At 46.5% G+C, this 14,875-nt stretch overlaps 1 protein-coding gene across 4 annotated transcripts in view; it reads left to right on the top strand.

Moving 5' to 3' along the window:
- TMCC1 (transmembrane and coiled-coil domain family 1) overlaps positions 1–14,875 on the top strand; it is a 67,507-nt gene that overhangs the window by 13,273 nt on the left and 39,359 nt on the right. For 3 of the 4 annotated variants that reach the window (XM_066195757.1, XM_066195755.1, XM_066195754.1), the window contains one exon: positions 616–1,327. In XM_066195757.1, coding sequence (XP_066051854.1) covers positions 782–1,327 — 546 coding nt within the window. In that variant the 5' untranslated portion in view covers positions 616–781. The remainder of the gene's footprint in view (positions 1–615; positions 1,328–14,875) is intronic. The other variant, XM_066195758.1, reaches the window with a different exon arrangement.

Below are 14,875 nucleotides of genomic sequence, written 5' to 3'. Positions count from 1 at the left end.
TTTGCTCTGGGAGCTATGGACAAGAGTATGCCAATTGAAAGCATTTCACTTGCCTGTTCTTGCTTGAAGACACATTTTCACATCTAGTTTCCAGTGCCATCAGTGGATGCTGGCTGTAATAAGTGATTTTTCACTATTTGAAAATGGATTGAGTGAACATTTGGAAATGTTCTGGGTTTTTGCATGTATTAGATACTGTTAAGTTAGGGTCTTAGTATCAGATCTTTGTCAAAGAGCAAAATTAATTCTGCCAAAGTGACTAACATGCTCTTCAGAAGTTTAACCTCATGTTCTGTTAGATGTTACTATGGGCTTGTTCTTAATAAACAAAACCCCACTGGTTTCTTCTTGCTTCTCCCCCTTTTGAACAGCTTTTTTACCTTTCTTGCTTTCCTGCGCCCCCTGTGCTGGGCTTCTCCCCGCAGGCAATGAGAGACTTGTCTCACCCAAGCTTCGCCTTCTGCATACAGCCTAAATGCAACTAATGCCATGTGGAGGGGTTCTCCAAGGACTGATACATTTTATTTTGTTAACAGCATGTTTTGCGCGTTGGATTTTTAACCCACACCTGCTGCATGGATGTATAATAATGACTACTCTTTTGTTTAACATTAGATAAGCATGAGATCACCGAGGCACAGCTGCATGTGTAGTCACTCTTGAAGCAATTACACACCTAATTGGCTGGCAATCTTGGCATTTTCAAAATAAACACAAGCCTTTTAAAGAAAGGGGACGTATTTATGTATGAGTAGTCAAATAAACTTGTTGGGTGTCATCAATGGAGCCGTCTGGCACTGAACAGTTGTCTGATGACCCTGATCCTGGAGGCAAATCCCAAGATCAAGAGACCAAAAAACAACATGAATCAGAGCAAAAATTATCCAAAATAACGCATAATGCTTTGGAGAACATTAATGTCATTGGTCAAGGCTTGAAGCACCTGTTCCAGCATCAGCGCAGGAGGTCGTCTGTTTCTCCACATGATGTCCAGCAAGCTCAGGCTGAGCTGGAGCCTGACCTGGATTTGGAAAGCCAAAGCGTCTGTGCTGAAATTGATGGTGTCTCCACCCACCCCACAGCTCTGAACCGGGTGCTTCAGCAGATCAGAGTGCCGCCCAAAATGAAGAGAGGGACCAGCCTGCACAGCAGGTGGGGCAAGGGAGATGCCCCAAAAGGAAGCCCGCAGATCAACAGAAGGTCTGCTCAGGATATTCAGTCGGGTCGGCCCAGATCATCATCCACTACAGATGCTCCCACAAACTTGTCTGTGATGGAGATTGCTTCTTCTATCTATGTAGGTGGAGAGGAGGCCGCAGCAGCAGCAGTAAGTCACTCAGATTTACCTTTGATCTTTATCATCTCCTTGTATGTTTTCTTAAGCCCTTTGAAATCTTGTTTTGAAAAGCAGGTTTCTTTCAGCAAATTCAAATGGTGCTGTGTTCAAAAGCTTCTTCGGTGGTGAAGCAAAGAGCTTAAAAGATGCAAGAATTAGTCATTTTCTCACATGGCAGGTGGCTGATTTTATATGTATTTGATCAGTGAAATGAGAGCTACTTTTGAAACACATTAGGTTGTTTTTGATGGCACACCACAGTCAAACAAGGAGTGATGGGCCGAGCAGCAGCCAGAGTAGCCCTCCTTAGCAGCTCTTAGCTGGTTCCTGCAACAAAATCTTCCGTTTACATAGATTTTTTTAATTCCTCTCTCATTTTCTTCTGTATTTTTATAAAAGCAAAGAATTCCAGTTTAGGTGGATGGTGCTGTTGGTCTTCTAGGCTGTGAAGACTCTGGGCACCTGGGCAGCTGTCCAACCCCTCGGTGCTGGGTTGCCTGTATGTGATTTAGATCAGCCTGGCTGCTCTGCTGATGGGGGATCGCTGCTGTCTCCTTCAGTTTGTCCTGCCTGTGTGGGAAAAACATTCAGTGAAAAGACAGTCTCCGTTCTGTGACGTGATCTTGCAAAGTTGTGCATATCATCACCTTATTGGTGATGTCAAGAAGCAGCATTTCTCTTACCATTTCTCCCCTTTCCCAGATCAATTTAGTTGAAGCATTCTTGGAGTTTGATGGGTTTTTTCGTTTGCTTTTTGAAAGACTAGCTTTCTGAATAGCTAATTTTAGCTTGTTCAGGACACTGGTTCAGAGAGCCCCCTGAAAAACAGCCCTTAATAACAAAGGTGTCTATCGAAGTTGGATATACTTTAAAAAGTTGTTTCTTCTTGCAAGGAACATTAGAGGAGTCTGCCTGGAGGGGTGTCTGAAGCTTTTGCTTCTTGCCAGCTGTTGAAACAACAGAGACAGTAATAAAGTAGTTGTGAAAAGCATGTGCTCTCCTGGGCTGGTTAACTTTGCAATTAGTCAAGTCATTGAGAGTCCTCAGAAAGAGACCTCATAATGGCTTCAGGTGCATTTGTGTACTGCCTCTCTCCTAATTGTAAGTGAACTCACAATCTTTGTTTCAGGAGAATTTTAGGGAAAATTGTTTGTTTTCTTGAGTTTGTACCCAAGTCCAGCAACAGGAGTTTATAAAGCAAGGTCTGGTTTGTTGATTTAAAACAGTAGTCTTTTTACTTTATGTATGAGCAGGGAGATTGAACAGGCCTAAGCGTATTAGGTAAATAATATAGGAATATGGGGAAAGGCCTGGAGTGAGGTGTCTTTTCTCCCAACTGTGCAGCTTGTCTGATGAAATGGTTTCCCAGATTGGTGATTTCCAGAGTGGAGTGTGAGTAGGACAGTCCACTGGAGCGTAGGAAGGAAATACTTTTTGGTTTGTTTTATCGTTCTTTTCCTTTATAGCTTGTGTTTCTGTGTATGTTTTCAAATAAGCATATTGTATTAGTTGAGTAGTAGATATATATAGTTTATTTGTAAGCATACATCTATTGGGAGTCCATGCTCGAAAATTTTGTACTGATTCAGGGTGCGAAGTTTGGAAACCACTGGGATCACTTGGCAGGAGTGACAGGAAAGATGAGGACTGTTAATCTGATAGCATTCTGCCACAGCATCTTGCAGCTGTGAGAACAAATTGAGGAGTCAGTTTTTGGCATCTAAGGACGTGTGACTGGGTGAAGCAGGCACTTTGGCCCTGCAGCTGCCATTCTCTGGAGCAGCGTGCGGCTCGGAGGAGTGGAGGAGTGCCTGGGGACGGGGCTCGCTGGCCTCGTCAGGCAGCCACCCCACTGGGGAACCATCCCCGGGCTGCTGCCTGTGCCCTCGGGGGCCCGAGGGAGAGGGGCTCACGGGCTTTCTCCTCTCTGTGTTGGACAGGAGAAGGGAGGAGGACTGGAGTCTGAAAGAAGACAACAAAATGGGGGAGGAAAGGCCAGCTTTGGGGACTAAACCATCAGAGACTTCTGTTACCAGTTGGCCCTCGGTAGAGCTTAGTGAATTTCCGGCTGCTTTTTGATGTTTGCACCATCTTGTGACCAACAATAACAATGTATAGGGTCTACTGTAGGTCTAAAGTGACTTGGCCAAGGAAATACTGCTAGGGAGAGTGAGACCTAAAATGAGAGAGAGATGTGAGTCTCAATCCCTTGTACAGAAATCACGGTGTGTGTGCCTGTTCTCTGTTACTAGCTTTTGTCTTTTAGTGGGTAGTCTAGCAGAGGGAAGAAGGATGGCTGGAAGAGTTGGATTCTTTCTTTTCCTGGAAAATTTTGGCAGGTCTGTGTGGTATACCGCGTTTTCTCTTCCAAGAGCAGGTAACAGCACTACCTCACAGTGTGGCACAAGGATTGGAGAAGTTATTCAGTAGTTTAATGCCACCTTCCAGAAATGCGGATTTCTATTCCCTTGCACCTCCAAGAGCCAGAAAGGTTAAGACTGCTGCAATGTTACTATGCAATCTGCATAATGTGAGGAGCTGTAAAATCGTATGAACTACCCTTGACTTAATTTGCACAGGAGACACAAAGTAAAAATTGGAAAATACAAATGTTGGGGTTTTTTTCACAGAGAGCCACAGAGTGCTGTCTGATATTCCATGAAATGTACCGTGTGTCTTTGTCATATTAGCATAATATCTTGCTGTTATTTCAGTCTGTGATGTACTGTCTTGGCCATGGCATGTGTCTGTGCATACTAGTATGCTGATGCCACTCAAAGTTACAAATTAATGGGAGACAGCTTGCAGGTTAAATGTAGGTGATTGTACAGCTTTAAATAATATATAGCAGCTTTTACTGAATTTTCAGTATAGAGGTGTAATGCATTTGTAGATCAGCTCCATGTAAATTTTAAATCACTGATATGATTGTTAGCAGAGCTTCTTGGTTTGTGATTTGGTGAAATTGTTAAAGCATAATGCAGTTATTTGGTAAATCACCCTTATAACAGATGTCAGTGTTGTTTCCATTGTAGAAGCCAGCTTAGCATCCAGGCTGCCACACTGCTGGAATTTATGACTATAAATTAATGAGTTTTTAAGTTGGAAAAACTGACTCTTCATTCAACGATTTGTATTGGAAAATTAGTTTCAACACACTTCAAATGAAAATCAGTAAAGAGCCAGGAAAAATCTGAAATCATTAGAGCAAACCTAAAGTTTGATGTAAATTCAAACTTTAAACACTGTCTTTCAGTTATGAGGTATCTGAAGCTGTTTCACACAGTGTTACTTTAACCCTAAATTCTCCTATTTTATTTAACCTCACTGAGACTAAATTACATAATGAAGCTTAAGAAATATAAATCTTTTTTTAAAGTGTCTGGCAGATGATGCTCAGTCATCAAGGCTGAGAATCCTCTGGACTCCTGGTTCTACCAAGCCTGTGTAGATTGTCTCTACTTTTAACTGTCACTTATTTTTTTTTTCTTTTTTGTGCTTACTTTCTCAACACTTTGCCTATTTGTCTCCTTCAGCTTTTTGTGATACTATCTTTAAGATAAATTTTTGACCTTTTCCTTTTAATAAAACTGCACCAATTTCACTTCCTTGGTTTTGGTGGTTGCTGTTGACAGTGAAGCTACACTGACTCACCTTCCCTCAGCAGGGAGTATTTCCTTCAAAATTATTTAAGAATTTCATAAATCAGTCTATAATTAGAAAAATGTCACTGAGCTACAGCATTGATCCATCTGTTGTGAACATATGGGCTGTCCAAGTTACAAGGAACAGAGAAACAACGCATAGAATGGAAAAGTTGTGATTTAATAATGATGAGAACTACATAACAGGATTTGTAGTCAAGCCATGTAACTCTGTGTTTCTGATTCCTGTCTTCCTTCATTGTTTGCTTTGCTGGTACTTCCCCCCGCTGTGACACAGCTTGTTCCTCTTGGTGTTGGATGTGTGCCAGCGGCTCTGGGGCTCCTCTGCCCTGTCAGGTAACAGGTGCTGAACTGCACAGGGCTGCGCCCATGCCTTGATGTCACCTGTGTCGCTGTGCTGGCACTGCTCTTGCGGCAGAAATTCCTGCTCTGCTTTCCTTTCTTTCTTTTTTTCCTAGTATTCAGATTTACAACACTTGGGAAGAGTAATGAATGTTGTGTTTGCTTCATGTGCTCTGTACGTGCTCACTAGGGCGTTGAAGTGGGAGCTGATGGGCTCAATCAGGGAGCTGCAGGCATTGCACACCCGTGTGTGCCATGCACCCTTACTGCTGTAAGGTTTGACTGTGGCTGCAGAAGGTTTTGCTATGAGTAGATGTAGGAAGTCAGCAGACTTAGATTGCTGAGAAATTAGCCTTCAGTTATACTTTATCAGAGGCTTATTTTATCAGGGCATTATTCTGTATGCTTTTGTGGGCTGCTGTGAAATTGTCAGTGCTTCTTATTGGAATGGCAGGAGCATTACCTGTTGCAGAAATGTTTTGTCAGGCGTGGATGAGCAGGAGCCCACGTGCTTCAGTCTAGCTTACTACTGAAGCTTAAGACCTGTTAAACACATCCAGACTATTTCCATATCTTCTGTGTTTTGTGGAGTCAAGCCCTGAGCTTCATCCCTCTGTGCAGGGCTGCACAGTGACTGGAGTTTGTGCTTGACGCTGCCTACATAAATGCTGTGTTGAGCTTGGCTAGAGCTTGTGATTTATTTGCTTGTTGGGTTGGTCCTGCTCAATGCTGTTGCGTTTTCTTTTTAACAGTAGGTGCTGTGTCTGAGCAGTTTGGAAAAGGAAAAAAACCCTTATCAGCTTGGCCATGTCCACGAGGTAAATTGCAAAAGCACAAAAGGAAATTTTGTAATCAAGTTCCCTGGTATGTTAAGAAACTCAGCCCCGCCAAGGGGCAGCTGTGGAAGGGCAGGGCTCAGAGCAGGGAAGCTCTAGGAGCTGGGTTCTCCAGCCTGCTCCTCAGAGTCCCCTTCTACCTGCGTCACATGCAGAGTGCTGTGTACAAGGAAAAGTTGCTAAACGGATATGGTATTGATATTAGTTTGTCTTGCCTCTGTTCTGTATTGAACTGTTTAAACTTCTGAAAGCTCCTGTCCTGTCACTGTTTCTTCACCCTTTTTTTTCCTGATGCCTTTGTTCCAGCTATGTGAAGCAGATGGAAGTAATCTTTCTTCATGTACTGGGCCCTGTTTTGTCATTTATGTTGCGTTTTTAAAAATAGCTGTAGCCAATGCGTGTCTTTCACTCCTGATCCGGAGTTTCTGGCATGTCAGATGTCTTCTTAGGCCTCACTCTTCCTATTTCAGGAGCTTCCTCTTTCCCCAGCCAGCTTATTTCATACGGCAGGGTCATTTTCCAGCTGTCTCCTATTCAGATACACCTACGCTTTCCTTTTCATGTCTATAACCCCTTTACACACAGACACAACCTCCCCCACTAAACACAGTGCCAGAAAGCTTAGGAAGGTGATCTTCTCAAAAAGTTGTATTGTTAACTTAAGTGAGGGGTTGTTTGGTTAGGTGTTGGTATTTTTTTTTCCCCTGCCCGTGTTTTATGTGTGGATGCTGCAAAGTTTTGGAGACAGGAGTCTTTATTTCTTGTTTGCTCTGCAAAACCCCTGGGCCAAGGTTGGACCCTGGGTGCTGGGGCCAGGCTGGAGTGTTTCTGCGTTGGCTCTGGGGCTCACGGAGGCAACAGAGCTGCCTGCTCAGGCTGTTCAGAGAATTTAGAGGTTCATACAACAAAAGCATAATACAGACTCTGCTTTAAACACTGGTTTATGTGAAGAACAGGGTTAAGCGTGGAGCAGCTGTCAGAGTTTAGCAAGGGCTGGGATAGTCCCTTTCAGGTAAAGGTGGAAAACTCTGGTGCTGTTTTAACTTTGTCTGTAAATAGGTTGACCTTGTGTTACTCATGTTTGTATGGTTCTGCAGAATAATGAGTTTTGGATGAGCCTGATTCTGTGGTGCTGAGGTCCTTCACTCTCAGTGGGAATGAAGGACATTGAGTACTTTGTGGCATAAAGGAGAATAAATTCTTAATAATCCTCTGCACACAGAATGTTTTTTGCTCACGGTATTGTTCCATTCTCTGTTTTCTCAATTTGTTGTTGAAATAGAAGGGCAAAAAGTTATCCCAAAACAACAGATCGGATTTTTCTGAATACCTCATTTACATATATTTGCATGTGTAATAATCCTGCCATGTATCGTTAGGCTTTGTATAGAAGCTAAGAAATGAGATTGTCATAGCACTGAAAGTGTAATAATTAAAATCTTACTGAGATACTTCAGTTGTGCTTTTATTTCAAGCAGTCTAAATATTTTTGCATAGATCTTTTCTTGTAGAGGCAACCCACTGAGCTGAGAGAATCAGGATTATGGTTGTTTGAAAATGATTGAGCCTGCATGGATCTCATTTGGGTCTCACCTACTTACAGAGCTTTTTGTGGGATAATTAATTATGTGTCAAGACCAGAACAATATTGATATTTGAGAAGTATGAAATTACTGGTACTTGGGTGAGCAAGTTGTGTGTCCATGTGAACTTTTATTCATGCCTGTGACCCACATGCAGGACCCAGCACCTGGCCTTGTGAACCTCATTCATTGTGATTTTTACTGCCGAGGTCCCTGTACAATTCGCTGTCACCTGGGCATGGCACCAGTGCTTGTGTTGGAGCATGGCTGTAGTGAGGTGAGGTTATTCAGTCCTGGTTCTGGACAGGGAATTGGTTTGGAATGCTTGGTGGAAGCCCTAGGCTGACACCTTCTGGCGTCACTGAGGAAACAGACCAACTCGTATTAATTTAATGTGAAGTCATTTGGTGGATTTGCGGCTTTTTGCCTCCGTAGGCCCAGACATTCTTAGGCTGCCATTTGCTTGTCTTAGGGCCACAGGAATGATGAAAGGATTTACTGTCCTGCGGTGGGATTCTCATAGGGCACCTTCTCAAGGCTCCACTCACTTCAGTCCTATAGTGTCCTGACAGAACTTCACATGTCCTCATCCACTTCTCAATTTTGACAGTAAATTTTCATAAGTATTTCAGATATCTTTGGATTCTGGTTATCAACTTAAATCTATATTCTGTTGATGTCCGCATTTTAGAAAATGACTACATATACTTTTGGCATAAGTTTACAGTCTTCAGCTTGCGGCTGCATCAATATTTTCCAGATGATGTCGATCCCATGGGCATCAAAAACCTACCAGCAATAAGGTTGTTTTTCTTAATTACTTACGGTGACTTCTTCTAAGGGCTCACATTGGTCTGCGCACTGCATGATAACATAAACAAGATAGCAAGGTACCATCCTTTCAGTGTATGTAGCACAGTTGTGAAAGAATGGACAGTTTCTCTCCAGCTGTAAATGGTCTTAGTGGTAACTTATTTGCCAGAAACTTTTTGAAAATTGTTCTGTCCTAAATGCCATGCAATACACCTGGGACAAGCACCTGTGAAAGGGCAAAAGGTGGAGTTTTTTGTGACATTAAAACCATGTAGAAAGTGTACTGTGGGTATGAACAGTGTGTCCTGGATCTCTAAAAGATGACTTTGGCTTTAACCCATTTCCCCAAAGAACAGGCAGTCTTAGCACCACACTCTGGCGTTGGCTCGCCCTGGCTCCCATGCCCCTGTGCCACTGCTCCCAGCAGAGAAGTCAGCCCAGCATTCATGCTGTGCACGGTCATAGGGTCGTACTGTTCGTGTCCTGCAGCAATATGAGATACTGGCAGATCACTGGGGTGGCCTAATTGCAAGTTGAGATAGGTCAGGAGTAGGCTGAGGGTTATTTCACAAGCTCAGAAAGTGGTCTTCAGTTGCTTAATTGCCCCAGAAGCCCATTCTGCGCCTGGCACTGTTTCTCCTCTCTGGGAGCAGTGGCCTTTGTGCAGCAGAGAGAGGCATTAGGCTCAAAGTCTTGTTTGTGGGCAAAGGATACACAAGCACATTCTGTATGAGGAGAGCCAAGAATTTAGTTGTAGTATAACTGAAATCTGAAGGGTCTCATCATTATTAGTCCAGATCGAATTTTTTACAGAAGGAAAAGTATTTTTGGTGTTAAAATGTCATACACACACTTCTTATTTTGTAATCCCTTCCCTCAGGTTACACTCTCCCTTGCAGTATTCCTCAGGTCCTGCAGTTGGTGATGTTGTTCTGGGCAGGGTGGAGGTGTTACCACCTCAAGTTGTCAACAACTGGAGTCCTTCACTGGGAGGTTGCTTGTTTGCTCAGTTATAAGGCTAAAAATGTAACCTTCTGTAGGCACTGCCATTAAAACTCCATGCTGCATCTTCTGCTGGCATGGTTCAGCTGTGATGGAGCAGGCTCTGGAGATAGGTGCGTGCTGCAGCAGGTACCAGAGCCACTGCAGACGTGTCACTGTTGTTTTTGACTAGTCTGCATCTTCCACAGTAGAATACCATCCAAGATCATTGCCAAATCTCTCTTTGGACTGGGGTCAATTTCAATAAAATCATGATTTTGAGCCATTGGGAAAGGGGCTGAACCATCTTTATCCCCATTGCCTTTAACTGCGGGGATGTTGCCAAAGTTAAAGATAATGCTTTGTTTGCCTGTTGTTCACTGTACCAACACTGTCTATGATAGTTGCTGTGCTAATATCAAATCCCATGGCAACTCAAAAACATTTTAAGTCATTTCTAATTGTAGATTTGACTGTGATATATATCTTGTCATCCTTTTTGCAAAGTTGTCATGAGTGCTTTCTGAAACAGTTATGTAGAAATTCTAAGTGTAATTTAGTTGGAAATTAATGTTCAAATAGTAAAACTTGGGCTTTTCCTTTGCAGTAGCCTATATAGGAAGCGGGTGGCAGAGAGAAGAGACATTGAGTGGTACCTTGAAACTCTGCCAGGGTGCTAGGATCAGGCAGGGTTGTGGCACCGCTGGGTGTGTTTATCTGCCTTGTGCACTCTGCAGGTGGAAGTCCTGAATAAAGGAGCTTATCTAATCTCCCAGTTCCAAATGGTGTGCAGGAAGGAAGGATATTTTACTGGGGCATGTTCAAGTATTTTACAACTATGGGAATGCTTTGACTTCCCTGATGAGGAGTGGAAATCTGCTGTACTCGAGCAGCAAAGTGGTACTGGGCAGAAACAGAAATACAGTCCCTGAAAAAACTGAAGTAATTTTTATTCTAAGCAGTGCTATGCCCATGTCCCACTTTCTGCTAGTACTGAATGTGGGCAGGACAGGTGAGTCTTTCCCAAAATAAGACTGCCTGAACTAAAGCAGACATGGAGACCTGGGTTTGCAGTGTTCAGTACTGAGGGGCAAAGTTGTGCTGATGGTGGCTGCAGCCCCTGTCAGCAGCCAAGGTGCTGTACTAGGGGACCGTAGGCTTCTCTTTTCCTCTCGGTCAGTTTCATTTGCAAACTTGATGAGAATTTTCTTAAGAGGACATGGCATCTTTTAAATATGTGAGTTTCTGATGATCCGTAAATGTGAGGGGCTTTGATACACCCCAAACCTGGAAGAGTTCATGCTCAGGTTAGAAGAGGCTTGGAGCAACGTGGTCTAGAGGAAGGCGTCCCTGCTCACAGCAGCGGGGTGGAGCGAGATGGTCTGTGAAACGCCACCGCCGTCAGTGTCAGGAACGGGAGCCGGGGCCCTTGGCGGAGGTGCCGGTGTGCGGCAGCGCGGCGTTCGGCGCCGGCGGCGGGCTCTGCCCGCGCCCTGCGGCTGCCGGCCGCTCGGGCTGCACTGCGCCGCTCCGGCCCGCAGGGGGCGCCGCGGGGCCGCGCGTGGGGAGCGCCCGGGGCGCCCCGTGGGACCGGGGGGGTCCGGTAACGGGGGGGGGGTCCGGTAACGGGGGAGGGGTCCGGTAACGGGGGAGGGGTCCGGTAACGGGGGGGGAGTCCGGTAACCGGGAGGGGGAGTCCGGTAACCGGGAGGGGGAGTCCGGTAACGGGGGAGGAGTCCGGTAACCGGGAGGGGGAGTCCGGTAACCGGGAGGGGGAGTCCGGTAACGGGGGAGGAGTCCGGTAACCGGGAGGGGGAGTCTGGTAACGGGGGAGGAGTCCGGTAACCGGGAGGGGGAGTCCGGTAACCGGGAGGGGGAGTCCGGTAACCGGGGGGGGGAGTCCGGTAACCGGGAGGGGGAGTCCGGTAACGGGGGAGGAGTCCGGTAACCGGGAGGGGGAGTCCGGTAACCGGGAGGGGGAGTCCGGTAACGGGGGAGGGGAGTCCGGTAACGGGGGGGGATTCCGGTAACCGGGGGGGATTCCGGTAACCGGGGGGGGGAGTCCGGTAACGGTGGGGGAGTCCGGTAACCGGGGGGGATTCCGGTAACCGGGGGGGGGAGTCCGGTAACGGGGGGGGAGTCCGGTAACCGGGGAGGAGTCCCCTCACTGGGGGGAGTCCGATAACTGGGAGGGGAGTCCGCTAACTGGGGTAAAGGGAACTCAGAGAGAACTCCAGCTGTGTCCTGCAGCAGCCCACACCCTGCTGGATGCAGAGGCCTGGGGCTCGCTGTAATGAATCCACAGCACTGAGGTGTCTTTAAGTGTTTTATTTTGAAATATATATAAAATAAGCTGGAAGGGTTGATCCTGAGAACATGTAGGTTTCAAGACGTGAAATTTTAATCTTCCAAGTCTTCTGCAGTAAGAAAATATCTCTCCTGTTGGTTATCTCAGAAGGTCCCTCTGTAAGAGGTTATCAGGAAGATGCCTTCCTGTTCATTTACATGTGTCAAGCATTGATGATTACATCATATATTCATACGTACATATTTCTTTTAGCATTACATGGTACTAAAAGATAATTTTTTTAAAAGCTGCTGAAAGCGGTATATTTGATTTATAGGTAAAAAGCTGTAGAAAATCTCCATGAGAGGGATATTAAAACAAATAATTCTATTCTTACTGATCATTTTTAAAAACAAAATTCGTTAAAAGGTATTTTGTACCAAAGATTAATTCTAATTGTGTTTTGTGTTCTCGTTAAAGTATATCAGGCAGAGGCACTAGTTCATTATGTCAAGTTCATTTTAAATTTGAAGATAAAATTTGATGCCTTTTACTGAAATCTTGATTTTCTCTATCATGTTCCTGAACAAAACCAGAAGAATTCACCAATTAAGCTATTACGCAGGAATGAATTGCTGTAGGAAGGTAGTATTAGGGGAAAAAAGTGACAATAGCCCAGAGACAGGGGACTAAGGCAAAGAGCTGCATGTGTTCAGAACAGGAGCCATTAATTAACTGTGGAGATTAGAAGCATCAGTTTGGAAATGCTGAATGTGGGGCCTTGGCTCCAGAGACAAAGGACTATGTTGCTATCATCAATTTTGCTAATCTGACAGTCCCATCTCAGTCTGATGTGGATTATATCCCAGCCAAGCTGGCTCCATTCCTTATCTGTATCTCTGACCCAGACTCTGAGCCACAGAAACCTGGTGGGGAAGGGAGAGCTGAGTGTCTGTGGAGGAAATGAGGCACCCTGTGTCCTGGGTGCAGGACAGTGGCTGTACCAGGTAGTCCTCAGGACCTTGGGCACCAAGCCCAGCGAGTGAGAGGCTGATTACCCAGAGCCATTGGTATCTGCTGTCAGGCAGCATGGAAGCAGGGAGGTTTGGGTGCAGCAGATAAGGTGGCAGGGCCAACTGACTGTCCTGACTGCCTGGGCTCCAGCATTTTACTCCAGTGCTGTGCTGGACTCCCACACTGCATCGCCGACTGACTGCATGTGTGCACACACTCATGCACTCGTGCTCTCTCACAATCTCACACACTCTTACACTCACACAGCACACTTGCCCTGTTGGTCTCTGCAGCAGTAGGCACGTGAGCTTTCCTGGCACACAGGCTGTTCAAGGTGGTGGTATGGAATTTCTGCAGTAGGAGTTAAACTGTGTGCATGAGGCTTCTGAATATAGCCAAACTGCAGAACAAGAAGTACTGACCCAGTTCAGGGAGGAGGAGAATGCAGCTGCTAGATGCAGAATCCCATGAGCATCTGGTGTCTCCTCTGTCAGTACAAGGAGGTGTTTCTAGTGTCACAGTCCTTTTAGTTTTCTGTGCTGTCAGTTCTCCATGGTCATCACAAAACTGGGTAATGTGCTTTCTATATCTATCAAAAATTGGGAGCATTTGGAAAAGGAGTCCCAGGTTCTGGCAGGGAATACTTCCCCTGTACAGAACATGTCTGTGGTCAGTACCCCTGAGTTACCCCTGACTGGGCTGGATGCTACTGAATCCTGCCCTACAAGACTATGCAATCATGCATGGCAGTAACCTGTACTTACCTAGAATCTGCCACTGGGAGGGATTTTGTATGGAGTCAATGCACAACTGACTCCTCAGAGCCAGGCACACACCGTAACCATGCATACCTGCTGTCTGGGGCCCCAGATTTGTCATAGCTGGAGCATGCAATGGTGTATCTCTTTTAGCCACTGTGCCAGCACTTGCTACCCAGTGAAGCTAAGGCCTGAGGAGAGTGCCAGTGAGCAGGACGGTCCTGGATAGTCCAGCACTGATACTGTGTCGAGACTCATCAGGGACAGGCTCTGGCCTGGGACCTGTTCCTGAGCCAGTAGCTTTGCTGATAGTTACTGGAAAACTATTTTCCTGTTTAGGTAAGGCTGTGTACTAGAGTGATCAAGGCCATGGCCATTTCAGTGTAGTGCAAAAAGGAAGGCCCTCCTATTGCATGCAGGAGGCAATTGCAAAATGAGTTGGAAATAAAATTCTAAGAAGTCCAAAATGCTGAGACAGGACTATTTCAGAAACAGACTTGTTTCCAGAGATTTTGAGCTCCTCATTGTGTTTGGGGTTTACCTCCTCCGTGTATGAACATCCTGGCAGCTGCCCGAGTCCACGCGTTGAGAGGCGGCCCCCTCTGCACAGCACAGGCTGGCACTGTGTGCGTCCTGGCTGCTGGACTCCTGCAGCCCCTCGGAGCATTGCTGCAATCCGCTCTTCTGCAAGACTGTACTGTCCCTCACTCACCAGTGCTGTGAGCGGAGGAAGAACGCTTTCAGGGTCCGAAAGCCACTCTTGTTGTGGCATTTGAAGATCTGCAAGCGTACCTATTTTACCACACATCTTTATTGCGTCTTAATGGCGGGGAGAGAGAAATACTTTCTTGAATTGTTTTCTTGTGATTGCAACAGGGTCTTCTGTGCTTATTCCCGGGGCGGAGTTGACACTCCCGTGCCACAGTGTGCGAAGGCAGCGGGAGCTGCGCGGGGCCCGTGTCCGGTGGGGCTCGGCGGGAGCGGCGGGGCGGGGCCGCCTGGGGCGGGGCCGCCTGGGGCGGGGCCGCCTGGGGCGGGGCCGCCTGGGGCGGGGCCGCCTGGGGCGGGGCCGCCTGGGGCGGGGCCGCCTGGGGCGGGGCCGCCTGGGGCGGGGCCCTCCCCCAGCAGCGGCAGGCGGGAGCGCCGCGCCCCGCCCTGCCTTGCCTTGCTTCGCCCTGCGCTACCCTGGCCTGTCCTGTCCTATCCTTTCCTGTACGGCGCGGCCCGGCCCGGCGCCGGGCTCCTCGGAGCAGCGCTGGG

This window comes from Chamaea fasciata, unplaced genomic scaffold (assembly GCF_029207755.1).
Source record: "Chamaea fasciata isolate MVZ Bird 193981 ecotype frontalis unplaced genomic scaffold, bChaFas1.0.hap1 SCAF_13, whole genome shotgun sequence".
Lineage (NCBI taxonomy): Eukaryota > Metazoa > Chordata > Aves > Passeriformes > Sylviidae > Chamaea > Chamaea fasciata.
This window is presented reverse-complemented; position numbering and strand designations above follow the sequence as displayed.